General features: G+C 34.5%; 1 protein-coding gene across 3 annotated transcripts in view; it reads right to left on the reverse strand.

The window, feature by feature from the left end:
* rbms1b (RNA binding motif, single stranded interacting protein 1b) overlaps positions 1–15,302 on the reverse strand; it is a 70,197-nt gene that overhangs the window by 3,123 nt on the left and 51,772 nt on the right. For all 3 annotated transcript variants that reach the window (XM_055216279.2, XM_055216280.2, XM_055216282.2), the window contains exons 6-13: positions 14,249–14,328; positions 12,427–12,542; positions 10,372–10,421; positions 7,658–7,745; positions 5,110–5,160; positions 4,478–4,588; positions 2,868–2,948; positions 2,043–2,121 (exon numbers count right to left, since the gene is read on the reverse strand). In XM_055216279.2, the coding sequence (XP_055072254.1) occupies positions 2,050–2,121; positions 2,868–2,948; positions 4,478–4,588; positions 5,110–5,160; positions 7,658–7,745; positions 10,372–10,421; positions 12,427–12,542; positions 14,249–14,328 (649 nt within the window). In that variant the 3' untranslated portion in view covers positions 2,043–2,049. The remainder of the gene's footprint in view (positions 1–2,042; positions 2,122–2,867; positions 2,949–4,477; positions 4,589–5,109; positions 5,161–7,657; positions 7,746–10,371; positions 10,422–12,426; positions 12,543–14,248; positions 14,329–15,302) is intronic.

A 15,302-nucleotide genomic window follows, 5' to 3' on the forward strand; every position in this document is an offset into this window, starting at 1 on the left:
TGATTTTAGCTTTAAAATGTGTAATATAGTAACATTAAAAAGCATCAGAATTAACACAATACTTTGTTCTACCTTGCACAATGTGTGATTTCAACATAAGAATTTATAATTGGAAATTTTATCTCATTTTCTGCTGAAATTCTCATTACCGCAATGTGTCCGGCTGTGAACATGCGTTATGTTGTAATTTAATCAAATTAACACAAAAATATTAAGAAAAAAATAAATGGATTTTTTGCTAGACTACTTTAGATGACAGAAAAATAATTTACTGAATATTCATGTATAATAATAATGAAGAAAAATTAGGAAAATGATGTGTCCATGCCTGATGTTCTCATCCTCCGCAACACTTTTTGAGAACAGTTTAAGCACACATACAGAATTTTAATAAAGTTTGATTTTGAGTGACCAAGCACATGGACCAGTTACTTCAAGATGGCTACCAGGTAAGATCATTTTTTTTACCGTTATTTTGAAATATTGTCTTGTCAGAATGCTTACACGACATTTTGATTATCATTACCGCAACAGATGCTTATTAAATGTTAATTTAATTAATAGAAGCATAATACTTTGATTTTAAATGCATGTGCAGAATCTCCAAATTATGTTTTTGCAGGTTTGTCATGTCATTTTGAAAATATGTCAGTGTTGATGTTTTCTGACTGTTGCGGTAATGAGATTTTTTAGGACGAATTTTTTAAATTATGTTACAAAAAGTGTTAAATGATCAGTAAAAGTTTTTAAATTAATGTTCCCATTTACTCCAGACTTTCAATGTGTGGTGGGAAAAAAAGTAAATTTAAGCAATTTTTACATTTTCATGCTTGACATTTTTAAAACCAAGTTTTTGTGAGAATCACCCGATTATTCACATAAGTCCAATGCAAAGCACAAATGATGAACTCACATATACTGTCCACTGTTTTAATTTACTTCTGTTAAAATGAAAGAACACATTCTGGACATATTTTGTTATTCGATCCCGTAATGAAGACAGAAATATTATGACAGTGCCTGTAACAGTTTTATAAGCTGCTGTTGTGTTATTTGAGCTGTTTCTGGATGAGTGGTGTTGACAAAGATCAGGGAAAACTTCCTAATGTTTGTGCTTAAAGGGACACTCCACTTTTTTGAAAATATGCTCATTTTTCAGCTCCCCTAGAGTCAAACACCCGATTTCCACAGCTCTGAAATCCATTCAGCCGATCTCAGAATCCGGCAGCACCACTCTCAGCATAGCTTAGCACAATCCATTGAATCTGATTAGACCATTAGCATCGCGCTAAAAAATAAACAGAGTTTCGATATTTTTACGCAGCGCCTGAAAATAGTCCGCTTAGTAACTTTCAATAGCAGGGGACTATTTTCAGGTGCTGCGTAATATCACTACGCCTGTGCAGTCATGTTACAGCAACAAAATCTTTGATTATTACGCAAGAATGATTGATTGAATGATAACCACATCTGCCTAGAAAATCACAACTTTTAAGTTTCCATCAGTCTTAGTACACGATGTAACTACAGAAGAGTCAAGTTTAAAATAGGAAAAATATCAAAACTCTTTGGTTATTTTTAGCGAGATGCTAATGGTCTAATCAGATTCAATGAATTATGCTAAGCTATGCTAAAAGTGATACCGCCAGACCCGGAGATCAGCAGGATGAATTACAAAACGGTAAAACTCAATTGTTTAACTCTATGGGAGCTGGAAAATAAGCATATCCCCAAAAAAAGTGAAGTGCAACAAAGGTGCGTAACAAAAACACATGCGCAATACAGTTAATGCCGTATAGATTAAAGTGCATACATGGCCGCATACTGCGATAAAAAATGCCGTACGCCACCTGCTTTAATACAGTTATACTCACGGCGATTATGAGCTTAAATCACATTATTTGTATCGTGTATAAGTATTGTGTTTACATGAGGCAAAGTATAATTGCATTATTGCCAAAATCCCATTATAACCGTATTATGAATGTGCATGTAAACGTGGTAATTTTTAGGTCACATGATATATAACGTATTGAACAGACCTCTTCATCACTTGCTCTGTTGATAGGTATACGGTGAATGATCGCTGCTGGATTCCACCTGAGGTTGTGGACTGTTCTCCTGTAACAAATTATAAGGAAATGAAAGTTCATATCAAACTAGACTACACCAGATATGCACTGCTTTATTTTAAAGGATAAATCTTGCCCAGGTCACATTTCACTCAAGAATTATACTATGTAAAAGGCTGACTATTTTCAGAAATGTTTTATGCATCGCAGAATTAAACGACGTATGTTTACTTTAAATAAAACAAAAGCATTGCACTGTCTCTTGACTGAAATGCAATATAATCTACATAACTATATGATCAGTGGTGTATAAAGACCTTATATAATGAACTGTATTGTTTTTATTACCTTATGAGACATTTTTATCTACATACACTGTGGGTCCCCTTACGTGGAAGTCGACATCATGTTTTTACAGTAGCAGTAAACTGACAAACTGCTTTATAAGAGCGCGTTTTGTCTCAGACTACGACATGTTTAGCAATTTAAAATTGAAGGGTGAGAGTTGGTTGCAATTCACAATCTCACCACTAGACGCCGCTAATGTACACACACCACCTTTAATTTAAAAAGTAAATTAAACTTTAAGATTTTAAGATTAAGATTTGTTGTGAACAACCTGTACAAGACTTGATTTAATTTAAGCATACATACTTTCTCATTTTAGGGGTGAAATATGACCAACACATGAGATTCACTTGAAAATTTTAGGGCAGCTCTGTCCTTGAACATTCATTTTTAGTTTTTTAGGTCTGTACGAGGCTATAGCTTGAAAAAAAAGTAACACAAACTCACCTCGACTGGGACTGCAGGGGTCTGCATGTGTGTGTATGGGCCGATGTACTGCCCCTGAAGAGCTGGACTAGCTGCCATAAACTACAAAGAGAGAGAGAGAGAAAGAGAAAGAGAGAGATAGAGAGAGAAATTCACATGAAACCTGAACATGTGCTTGTACAAAATACAAAATCTGCTGCTGTGAGTTTTGTGCTGATAAAAACTAAAGTGGAATCATTTTCATCCCTTCAGCATTTTTTATGAAGTTATTTTGTGTATTTTTGCTGAAGTCATCTGGAGTTGTGCGCATTGTGAATCCCTCTTTATTTGTTTAATATAGGAACATGAGTATAATGTCCTAATTCCATGATATCTGTATGCGTATGAATAGTATTAATATTGTTTTATTTTTACTCTTTAGTAATTAAATGGTATTAAAGTGAGCATTAAATTATACAGTATACTGTGGTGGCTTTTATGTTTTCATTACAATTTGGTAATTCACCAGTAGTTGGCTCACGTGGTGTCTCATGTGAACTTCAACAACTTCAAACATCATTTCACCCTAAACTATATTATCATAGTGCTGCTTTGCAAAAACGTATATTTGCTCTGGGAAATGCAAATCTGTTTAGTTTTATATTTTGCGGTGTGTTTGTAAAGCTGGTACAAAATAAAAAATGTTTGTGGCGTTCTACATCCAAACATTTTGTAATTGCTGTTGGTTAATACATATGAGATAATTTATGTAATTTAAGTCATTGACCGGTGACAGGAATGTTATTTGACTTTTATTAGTTGTCCTTTATTTTCAGTGTTTGTATTTCTAACTGGAACCATTAGAAACTTTGTGTGAAAACCAAGCCGTTGGCATTAACATCCAAAGGCCATTTAACTCTTTCCCCGCCATTGACAAGTTCTCTCGTCAATTAGGAGAAAACATTTGCATAAAAAAGTGTTCCTGATGAATTTTTATGTTCATTTGCAATACTGCGATTATCCACTAGATGGCACACTTACCCAATTTATGAAAAAAACTGAAGCCAAAATGTTATTTACTAATTTTAAACTTTGTGTAAGTTTTGATAATAGTTCTGAATCTGATCTCTAACAAAATTCCTTCTCAAAAATGTAATTATTTCAGCTTTTTGCTAAAAAAAATTTTTTAAAGAAAAAAAACATATTTAAGTTTATAAGCAGAGAGAAAAAAAATAGGATAAAACGTTTTTTTCCCTGTTTTGTTTGTTTATTGTTTGTTTAAAGGCATGGGTCTGTTCTTTCATTTCAATTTGAATGTTTATATATTTTAAGAAGAAAATGTTCCTGGAAGGCATTTTGTGAAAATCACAAAAAATGCTGGCGGGGAATGAGTTAAGATTTCTTGTGCTGTTATGCACCAATAAAATGAAATAAAAAATAATTTTGGACCAATAATTATGTGAGTGAAGTTAACTGGCATGAACCAAAGTGAACAAAAGTGATCAACAAAATAGTTTCTAATGTGCGCTCAGCTTTGGGAAAAGAAACACTGAAGATTAACATGGAGTTTGTCCTTTATTATGACGCACCTGTCTGGGACATTATGTTACAGCGTACAGAAAACAAAACAATAAACGAGTAATGATCCTGACCGTTCCTGTGCTGCCCAATGACAGGTGACTCATCTGCTGAGAGAGAGGAGACATCATGGACGTGGGCTGCAGTGACATGGAGTGGTCTATGGAGGGCGATATCACAGCTCCCTGAAAGAAAACACCAAACTTTGTTATCTCTCATGTTTATTCAATTTAGCACTTTAATCAATGTTTGTAAGCAGGATTCTTTTATTAATAATTGAGGTTTGCCAGGACGTTTTGGACCTGGTGTTATGGTTTTTCAATGCATGGTTCCCATTTCAAGGCCAATGTCAAATTTCACCGACTAAAGAGCTAAATTTCCATGACCTATGTCTTAGATGCTGTGAGCCTGATAATGTAGTGTACACTGAGTTTATAAAAAATTAGCTTAAATACTTACACACTCAAAATACATTTGTCACAATCATTTATATAGCTGAGTAAGTTACTTAGCGTGTCTTAGTCATTACTGATCTCTGAGGCTAACTGTTTCTTTGCATTGCTGTTTACGTCTCTGTCCGCTTCACCCAAACCATCTGTCAAGATGGAGTTCAGCTGGATGTCTCCCAAACAAACACTGCTAAAAGTCCAGCATGAATAAACAGAGGAAAGAAAGCAATCACATAGCACGGATAAAAGAGACTTACAGGATGTTGTAAGATGTATGGCTGATGGGTGACCCACGATGGATTCTGTACCTGAACATTAAAAGCACACATGTGGGTCAAAGCGTTTAATAGAGACGGCTATCATTCATTTAGCATTATATTGTTTTGATCCCTAATACGCCTTAAATCATTCCACCACCATGTTGATTCCAAAATGAGGCTGTGAGGGATTGATGCTGTAAACCTATTGTTTTGTATCAGGATGCTGGGCATTCGGACATCAAACACAGAAAATGCATCATTTTAAAAATTTCCACAGGACAAAGAACCTCAGAAATCATGGATTGTTAAAATGAGAAGGGACATATGATTTTGAGATGAAAGCAGCACAATGTTTACATAAAATTAGTGATGCACCGATGTATCGGCCACCGATATTTATCGGCCGATTTTTGATGAATTTGAAACCATCAGCATATCGGCAATAGCACAAGAAAGGCCGATACCGATTGTTTATTAATTAACTGCATAAAGAAATCCATTATATGTAAAAAATGAGTTGATGTTGTTAATAAAATAAATGCTGAATAGCAAAAACCACCTTTTTGAAGGTTGTCATGCTTATTATATTTGTTTTAGCTTAATTTATGCCTCTCTTATTATGTTGGTCAGTTGAATGTTAATTAGATCCAATCCATGTTCAGTAAAAATAATTTGATGCAGAAATAAACTAGCTAATAGACCAACTGTATAGTATTGTATACAAGTGTTTAATATCGGTATCGGCATCGGTATCGGCCAGAAGTTGTCTGTTTAAATCGGCATCGGTATCGGCCCCAAAAAATCCTATCGGTGCATCCCTACATAAAATCTTTTGTTATTAGCCTGTTGGTTAATCATTAATTTCTAATGTTGTGCTCATGCTTACTTTTCTTTAAAAACATAACGGAGAAAATACATGATGGGACATACTCTTATGATCTATACAAACTGGACATGTATACTTAGTTGTTGTTGTCATAAAATATTGTATTAGTGAGAAAAGTAAGCATGCTTACAATGTGAGAAATTAGCGATTGGGTCAGTGACAAAAACGGTTTGGCAAGATGAGAAATTCAAAAATCTTTAAAAAAAACTTGTTTTAAAAGCATGCATCAGGTTTATTTCAATGCACATAGTGTATTTATGTACATTTTATGCAATAAAAAATTACATTTGCAGCATTTTTATGAAAGTTAAGACTGAATGGACCTGAAAATGTCGAATGGTGTTACCGCCAATTGCGCCTCAGAATGAGAAATATAAAATATTATATCCACCTTGATAGCATAAGCGTAATCATAAAAAAAAAACATTTTATTAGTTGTTTCTAAATGTCAATTTTAATGCGTTTTTGTAATATTTGTCTTGATATATGCTGAAAACAGCTCTGTTTTCTAAATAATCTTTGTCAAATGATGTAAAAATGTATGTAATTTCATGTTACACTAAACTATATGAATATATTTTAGGGATGCGCCAATATGGAAATTTTGGCCGATACCGATAACTCTTTATATTTGGGGGCAGATAACCGATATATATAAGCCGATAAATATTCATATTTTTTCACAATGAAAAACTCCCAGACCGCGGACATCTTGTCTTTGCGCTAGACTAGCATACTCTTCTTAAGCCCGCAACACATGTCATCTTCATGCTATGTCACAGAAAGCACCAATCAAAACTCCACATGGCCAGCAATGAGCAAGTGAAGTGGTTCAACAAACCAAAATAATCCATCATTTATCGGCTTTCATTTATCGGCCTAATTTTGCTATCAGACCGATAACCGATAATATTAAAAATAAGCAGTTATCGGCCGATAACGATATGTCGCCCGATATATCGTGCATCCCTAATATATTTATATTTTCATTTAAAAAAATACTAGTTACAACACATTTACATTTTTGCAATTATCCCCCATATTCTTTAAAAATGAAATAAAACCAGAAATTTTAGACTTGATCCTCAAAAAAGAGAATGTATGCAAGTAATCTGCAAATTTATTTTGAAATTTTAACTCTTTTACATTTAATTGAACCATACGGACACAGAATAATTAAAGTCACATCACTGAACCGATTAACAAACAGGCCAATAACAAAACAGATTTATGTACACATTGTTCTGCTCTTATCCTAAAATTAGGTCGTATTCTCATTTTAACAATCCATGACTTCTGAGGTTCTTTGTCCAGTGGAAATGTGTAAAATGATGTATTTTCTGTGTTTTGATGGCAGAATGACCAGCATCCTGATACTAAACATTAGGTTTAAAGTGCACTTTCTGGACGTCCATCCATCACAGCCTCAGTTTGGAATCAACATGGACTTTCGTTTTTATATTTGTTTGATAATTGATTGAAACTTTTAACATCATAAATAACCCCAAGCCAATTAGAGTTTAAGACCCCTGTCTTACAGGTTTGGCACACCCTGAAAAAACAATAATTATTTAGAATTGTAACTTTCATGAACTTTTCCTAGATGCATCCATGTCTAAGCTCTTGATACAGTCTGATATTAACTGGATGTTATCTTACCGGGTATGTGGACACAGGTGAGATGTATTGAGACATTGGAGTCTGCGTGATCATTCTGTTTGTAATACTGTAGGCGGTCGGATAAAATCTGTTATGAAAAAGACAAAGAGAGTCAATGAAAAGAGGCACATTTAAAAAGCAAGACTGTAAATTTGCTTGTTAAGTCATGACGTAAGCAATATTGTTTCTGGGTCCAAGTCTCCACTTATTTTAATAGAGGATATTATTTAAACAGCCGTTTATGTGCACTGTTTATTCATATTACACATTTAAGCAAAAATTGTATAAACCCGCCTTGTACTGCACTGCAATCTCCAGGCTTATGAATCACGAAAGCAATATATTAATAATACATAATAAAATACATGTTCATGAGTCCATGTCTGGTCATCTCTTTTGTTATGGAGATAAAATTAGGATTATAGGATTTTTAGTAGTTTTGCATTATGATAGGAGTGTATATTAGCGTGATTTTTCTATTATTTCACTATAGCATTTGAGATCGTTTGGACCCATAAGCACTGCATCACATCAGACTGAAGTGAATTTAAAAATTGTATAATACGGATACAGTTACAGATAAACAGCAACGTAACTCACAATATAGCAGAACCTAAAATGTTTCATTGTCTAAATAATTTCTAAAAATTTAGACAGAGATTTTAATTATACAAATTCTTAGCAGGTGAAACATAGCAGGTGCACTCCTGACATGGAGGCAATTTTAAAAGTATCTTCAAAAGACATTTTGCTCAATTTTTAAGACAGCACTGCAAGCATCTTAAGCCTTTTTACACACAGAATACAGAAAATGCACAAAAATTGTCCAGGATTGTTTGATTTTGGCTCATTCACATTGTCAATGATTTCCCTCGTGTCAAAGAGCTGAACGATAACTTGTTATTGCGATGACACATGCATCCTCCTCACTACTAAACACCCCCTTAAGGCATTGTTTCTGCCTTTTGTTGAGGAAATGTTACGTCAATGTTACTACTGTAGGTGCCTGTTATTGGAGCGATCCCAGAATCAATTACAGGATGTGTTTGAGTTCACACAAAAGGCATGCTGGCAACTTTATGGGATTTTTCTGGGATCAATGTGAACTTCACTTAAGATTATTTACTGCAGTTTCGTTGCTATTCAAGAAGGTAGCTCAATAGGTTTTGAGTCCCCTACATATAGTCCACTGTAAGTAAAGGTTCATTTATCTAGATCAGGAATGTACCCGACCCAAATCACTTTTTACCCCGGGGTCTTTATCTATATATATATATATATATATATCTATATATATATATATATATATATATATATATATATATATATATATCTATCTATATATATATATATATATATATATATATATATATATATATATATATATATTATTTATTTATTTATTTATTTATTAGGGTTGTGACAATTAATAGGGCAAATGCGCGTTTTCTCAATGAATGAATTTGAATGAATTACGGTGAAATGCAGCCACATCCCAAAGCCAGGGGGCGCTCTCGCTTAGAATCACAATTTGTGCCACAGAAGAAGTAGCATACCAAACACTATTCCAGGAAATGTCTAACAGAATATTTATATCGCTGTTCTTCAGATTGTTTCAGGTATTTTCATGATAATAAAGAATATTTTAAATGATTGTGTTTGACGAGTGTTGCTTTTTTCAATGCACGTTATAAACGAGTCAAACTTGTAGTGATTTTAGATTGATAAGGACTTCCTACTGCATCGATGCCGTAGTACATGCACAAGCTGTGCATGAAACACTGAATCGGAGCCTTACGATTCACGAATCGATTTTAGACAGGTCTTTTTAATGGGAGCGTGATGCATCGATGCACATCCCTAATATATATATATATATATATATATATATATATATATATATATATATATATATATATATATATATATATAGATAGATAGATAGATAGATAGATAGATAGATAGATAGATATATATATATATATATATATATATATATATATATATATATATATATATATATATATATATATATATATATATATATAGATAGATAGATAGATAGATAGATAGATAGATAGATAGATAGATAGATAGATAGATAGATAGATAGATAGATAGATAGATAGATAGATAGATAGATAGATAGATAAAGACCCGACCTGAGACAAACATGGAAAAAATTTGACCCAAGTCCGTCCCGAACCAATGAATTTTTTTTACCCGACTGGACCTGAATGCAAACGGCCCTAATGTGTGTGCAGTATGCAGCCCCACACGCACCAGTCAGACAGAAAAAAACCTGTTGGCCTCGCAACCAATTGGCCCACTGCTCCATTTATTTTACTTTGTTATCTGACGACGACACCAAGGTCACCGCTAAAACGTGTATTTCAATTTGATTGACAGGTCTGGCAGACAGAGGGGGGATTGGAAAAGGACATTGACGCACACACGTGAGATAATTTGGGTGGTCTTGGGGCTGGTGGTCATAAACACATTCATTTTAAATTACCAGAGACCCGATGCCAACATTATTATACCCGACCCATGTCCGATGCACACGTGAAACCTTTAGACCCAAACCCGCTCTGATCTTCGGTTTTGGATCTAAGTGGACCCGTTTTTTGTCATGCCTGATCTGCCCAATCAGTGTTACAACATTAGCATTGTGAATCTGTGGATGAGGATATTTTATAAGGGTTGTCTCTTACCCATTTTGCATAGCAGCTGTGGTGGGGTCGTATGTGAGGGTCATTCCAGCCTATAAACCAAAAACAGATCATTAAAATGCAAGCCATCTGCACACAAACAGAAAATCTCTTAAGCACATTCGGTCTGATCTGGTTTAACACCAAGTCTGGAGTAAGTGTGACATTTTTTAAAGGTGCAATCGGGGAGTTTTAGTGCCATCTAGCTGTGAGACTCTGAATTGCAACCAATGGCTCAGTCCAAAGGTCACCTGTCCTTTTCAAAACGCATAGTAAAGCTATGGTAGGACAAACACGTCATCATCTGAGAAAATATTACATTTCTATCAATGGCCCCTCCTAAATTTTACACATTGCACCTTAAAAAAATTATATGATATGATCATGGTCTCCCAAATACAATAGGCCTTACTTCCATATTCACAAATCATTATTTAGCCTTGGAGATGTGTGTTCACAGTGTGGACAAAATCCTACAATTCTGTCCGTTCAAGCATGGATGAACAGGAAGATATTCCTTAAGGAATAACTGAATTATCAGCTGTGACAGGAAACCCTGTGTGTATCGTGCCGTAATTATATTGTTCGGCTGTATTCTGCATGTGATAATGAGGAGAAATGTAATATAGTAGAAAGTAATTACTATTTAAAAACACGAAATTATCAGCTTGATTACCCTACTAAAAAATCCAGCATAAGGTAGCTGATTTAGCCTTTTTAAAGGGACACTCCACCTTTTTTTGGAAAATATGCTTATTTTCCAGCTCCCCTAGAGTTAAACATTTCATTTTTACCGTTTTGGAATCATGTGCGACCAGTTAAATTGACCATTTTTTTGTGATGTGACACTGAATTTGAAAACAGCACAAAGTACTTTCTGCATTTATCATTAAAGTATTTATTAGTAATACAGTGGAAATTAGTAGAAATGTGAATATTTGGTTAGCATGTTGATTTACGGTGTGTGCCCCTAAATTTTCTGGTTGCGCCCCTAAACTTTCAGTCGGGGGCCACTGTGCTCCTAGTGAAAAAAGTTAGTCTGGAGCCCTGAGTAGGGTATAGATGTTTGGAAACACTTTTTTTTTTACCAATCATTGTTTTATAAATGATCTCAAATAATATAGTTACATACATTAGGAGCTCTGTACCAAAACAGTATGTAGGCAGCATTTACGACAGAAGGGAATCCCATAATGCACCGCAACAAGTTCAGTAAAAATATTTATCCAAGAAAAAATGTGTGTCGATTATAACTATTTGCCTATGAAAACAATGGTCATGAGTTGCACGCGGTAAGTAAGACTTCTGTCTTATGTTGGAAATAGGCGAGTGCATATGATATAAATGACACGAACATGTAGTAAATCATAAGTTATAAGTGTTGCATGACTCATACTCACTCCTCCCGCGGTATGACAACAAATGAAACAGTCAGTCAGTGGCCGTGGGCAGGGTTTTGCTAGTGTGACATCACATTAACAAGAAAATCAAAACAGCATGTCTAATGAGAGTGCTTTGCTTAATGGGGATTAAAAAAGGCGGGTTGGGTTAAAATTTTTTTTATTGTAGGTGGTTGTGTTCTCACACTGCAAACACAAATTTTTGTCCAAACTCTTTGTAAAAGTGGATTTTGCATAATATGTGCCATATAATATTCAATGCTATGAAAAAATACGTCAGTTAACATCATTTTTTGCCATGATTAATTTAATAATGACGCATCATCTTTATTAAAGAGAAAATAAATACTTAATCTGATGTTTAAAGGTAATAAAATAGCTTTGACGTCGACTTTCTGGAGTTTAACAACTACTAAACAACTTTGTTCTCTCTCAACAAACAACTGTGAGGCAAGAGACGGGGGACTCATTATGCTTTTCAACTTAAAATGCATTTTTCTGTCTGTTTGCATTTGTATTTTTTAACTACTTATATAAGAATTTAAAGTATATATATCAATATAATCAAGTTTTTAATGATAAGTTTAGGGGTGAGAATCCTCAGATAGAGGGGGATCTGTCCCCCCGAACCCTCCATGAAGAATAGAGCAACACTCACAAGTCTTGCCTCGCCGTCTCTCGCCCAACCACGCCCGTTCTGGATGTATTTATTCTGACTTTGTCGCTTCTTCTGTCCTCCATCTGCAAACTTACACAGCAACGGCTCTGACGGTGCCATGAGGAAAGAGAGACAAAGTAAGAAACCCCTTAACGTCACTGTAGGCCTAGATTTTGCTATTTACGGCTGCAATATTTGTACTTTGCACTACTTAGTTAAATAAAAATCTATGGAGAGAACTGAAGATCAAAGTTCATTAAAGAGGCCCAAGGAACCTTCAATTTAAAGGCCATTTGTGTGGAAGAATGGGCCAGAATCACTCCTGAGCAATGCAGACGACTGGTCTCTCCATACAAGAGGCGTCTAGAAGCTGTGATCAATAAAGGCTTTTCTACGAAGTATTAAATAAAGTGTGTTCAATACTTATTCCCTGTGTCATTTCACTTTACTTATTATGACTCAACTTGTATACTTAAATTTTCTGATTTCTTTGTTTGAATTCAATATTTGGCTTGATGGCCACGTCTGGTGGAAATTTTGTGTCAATAGCCCACTTAGAAATCCTCTTACTGATAAAAATACTGATGTGTCAAAAACTTATTTTCACCGTTGTATTTAAAGTTCTGCACTTGGTAGTTGTTACCACAGCGTTTTCAATTTGCTAATAAAAAACATGGAATGTGAAAAAGAAAAAACACATTACGCTTACTTTTATATTTGGGTCAATGACGTGACGTTAATTATTTTGTGTCCGTATAGCTCAATTAAATGTAAAAGGGTTAAAATTTCAAAATTAATATGCAGATTACTTGCATACATTCTCTTTTTTTAAAAATGAAAATATAAATATATTCCTAAAAAATTGGAATAAAATTTTATCATCTAGTTAAATGTAATATGATTTTTGTTACATACAGTTTTACATCATTTGTCAAAGATTATTTAGAAAACAGAGCTGTTTTCAGCATATATCAGGACAAATATTACAAAAACGCATTAAAATCTACATTTAGAAATAACTAATAAAATGATTATTATTTATTTTTTGATTATAACGCTTACATGCCATCAACGTGGATAAAGTATTTAATATTTCTCATTCTTTGGCGCAATTGGCGGTTACAACATTTGACATTTTCAGGTCCATTCAGTCTTAACTTTCATAAAAAATGGTGCAAATGTAATTTATTGCATAAAATTCACATAAATACATAAATGTGCATTGAAATAAACCTGATGCAGGTTTTAAAACAAGTTTTTTTTAAAGATTTTTGAATTTCCAATCTTGCCAAACCGTTTTTGTCACTGACCCTTTTATATCAAATTTTATCCGGAGGAGTTAAAGGAAATGCCATGAATCATCTTTCCCACGGTGCCTGGAGAACAGACATCTCATATGGGAGCTGTCTTCCTATAATCCACTTTCTTTTTTTCTGTCATTGGCAGCAAAGACTATTTTAGTCTAATAATCCAATTAAAATGCTTAGAGAGGCCACAGCGGGCCAATGTACCTCTTAAATACGCACAAAGATGACACAAGCACAAACCAAACCAACCAATCGATGAGCTTTTACTGATACATCATCACCGTGTAACTTCTCACAGCTTTTATCGTTTAAGCGTTTCGTGCAGCATTTCTGAATCTTGACAGATGTTGGTACGGCTGAATGCTTCTGCACATGCCCCAAAGCTTGTTTCCATTTAGCCCCCATCCAAGAAGAATCATTACCAGCAAATGAATGAATGTGTTCGTACAGAGAGTCTTTAGGCCCAAGCAAACAGTTAAAAAAGACATTAGGCATGTGTACACAAAGAGACTTACCCATAACTCCAGCTGGGGTTTTGAGAAATTTCCCATTGAAGTTTGAGATGACAGCTTCGCATTTCTCTGTTGACTCCATTCTGTAGAAACATATTGTGTTTATTATTCGTCTATGCAAATGAATGCAGGCTACTATTAATGTTTTATCTAAACCGTCATCTGTATCATCTCTCAGAGACTGTTAAAGCCTGGTATTAACACGCATTTTGGTTGATTGGATGATGACAGGTGTAAACGGGGTGCAAAACGTTTCAAGCTCATCCACTTTAGACTATATTCAGAGGTAGTCGAAAACGCATTCAACCGGAAAGCTTTTGTGTTTTGTGTTCGAGCAGCCACAAAAGACCACCTATTGATCTATTCTGATGTATCGAGCACAGTGTTTTTACATCGGACATGACTTTTAGGCCTTCATGGATAAAACTAAAGCTGCTGCGCTCCGCCACTTTTATCTTTGTTTCATTTTGCGAGCATAAAAGTTAAGCTTTTTTAATCGATTGCTCTGAAATATCAGAGAAAGCTCTTACGTACACAAAACACTGTGGAGGATGTTTACTAACAACACAAGCAGTAGACTCTGCCATAGTATTAGTTAGGGCCAATTTAAACCTGTCATTTCTCCCGTTCGTGTATAAACAACTCGCCCACAGACCACCCACTCAGTAATCGGTACAGAAGCGGTCAAAAGTGGACAAAAGAGACGGATTAAAACGGCAGGTGTAAACGTGAATTTGTCTCTCTCGTCCACTTGTCATTCGATGGACAAAACGCATCTTATTACCAGGTATAAACAGACCCTACACTGGAAAAAAATATTCATTCAATTTACTCAATTGTTTTAAGGTAAGTGGTTGCAATCAATTTATTTAAGCTACATTTAAACAAAAGTTTTATATTTTATGTTACTTTACTAATCTTTTTTGTATAAATGTAGCTTAAATAAATTGATATCAACCACTTACCTTAAAATTTTTTATTAAACTCAATGAATGATTCATTCAATTTACTCAATTGTTTTAAGGTAAGTGGTCGCAATCAATTTATTTAAGCTACA

Source organism: Misgurnus anguillicaudatus, chromosome 17 (genome assembly GCF_027580225.2).
Source record: "Misgurnus anguillicaudatus chromosome 17, ASM2758022v2, whole genome shotgun sequence".
NCBI lineage: Eukaryota > Metazoa > Chordata > Actinopteri > Cypriniformes > Cobitidae > Misgurnus > Misgurnus anguillicaudatus.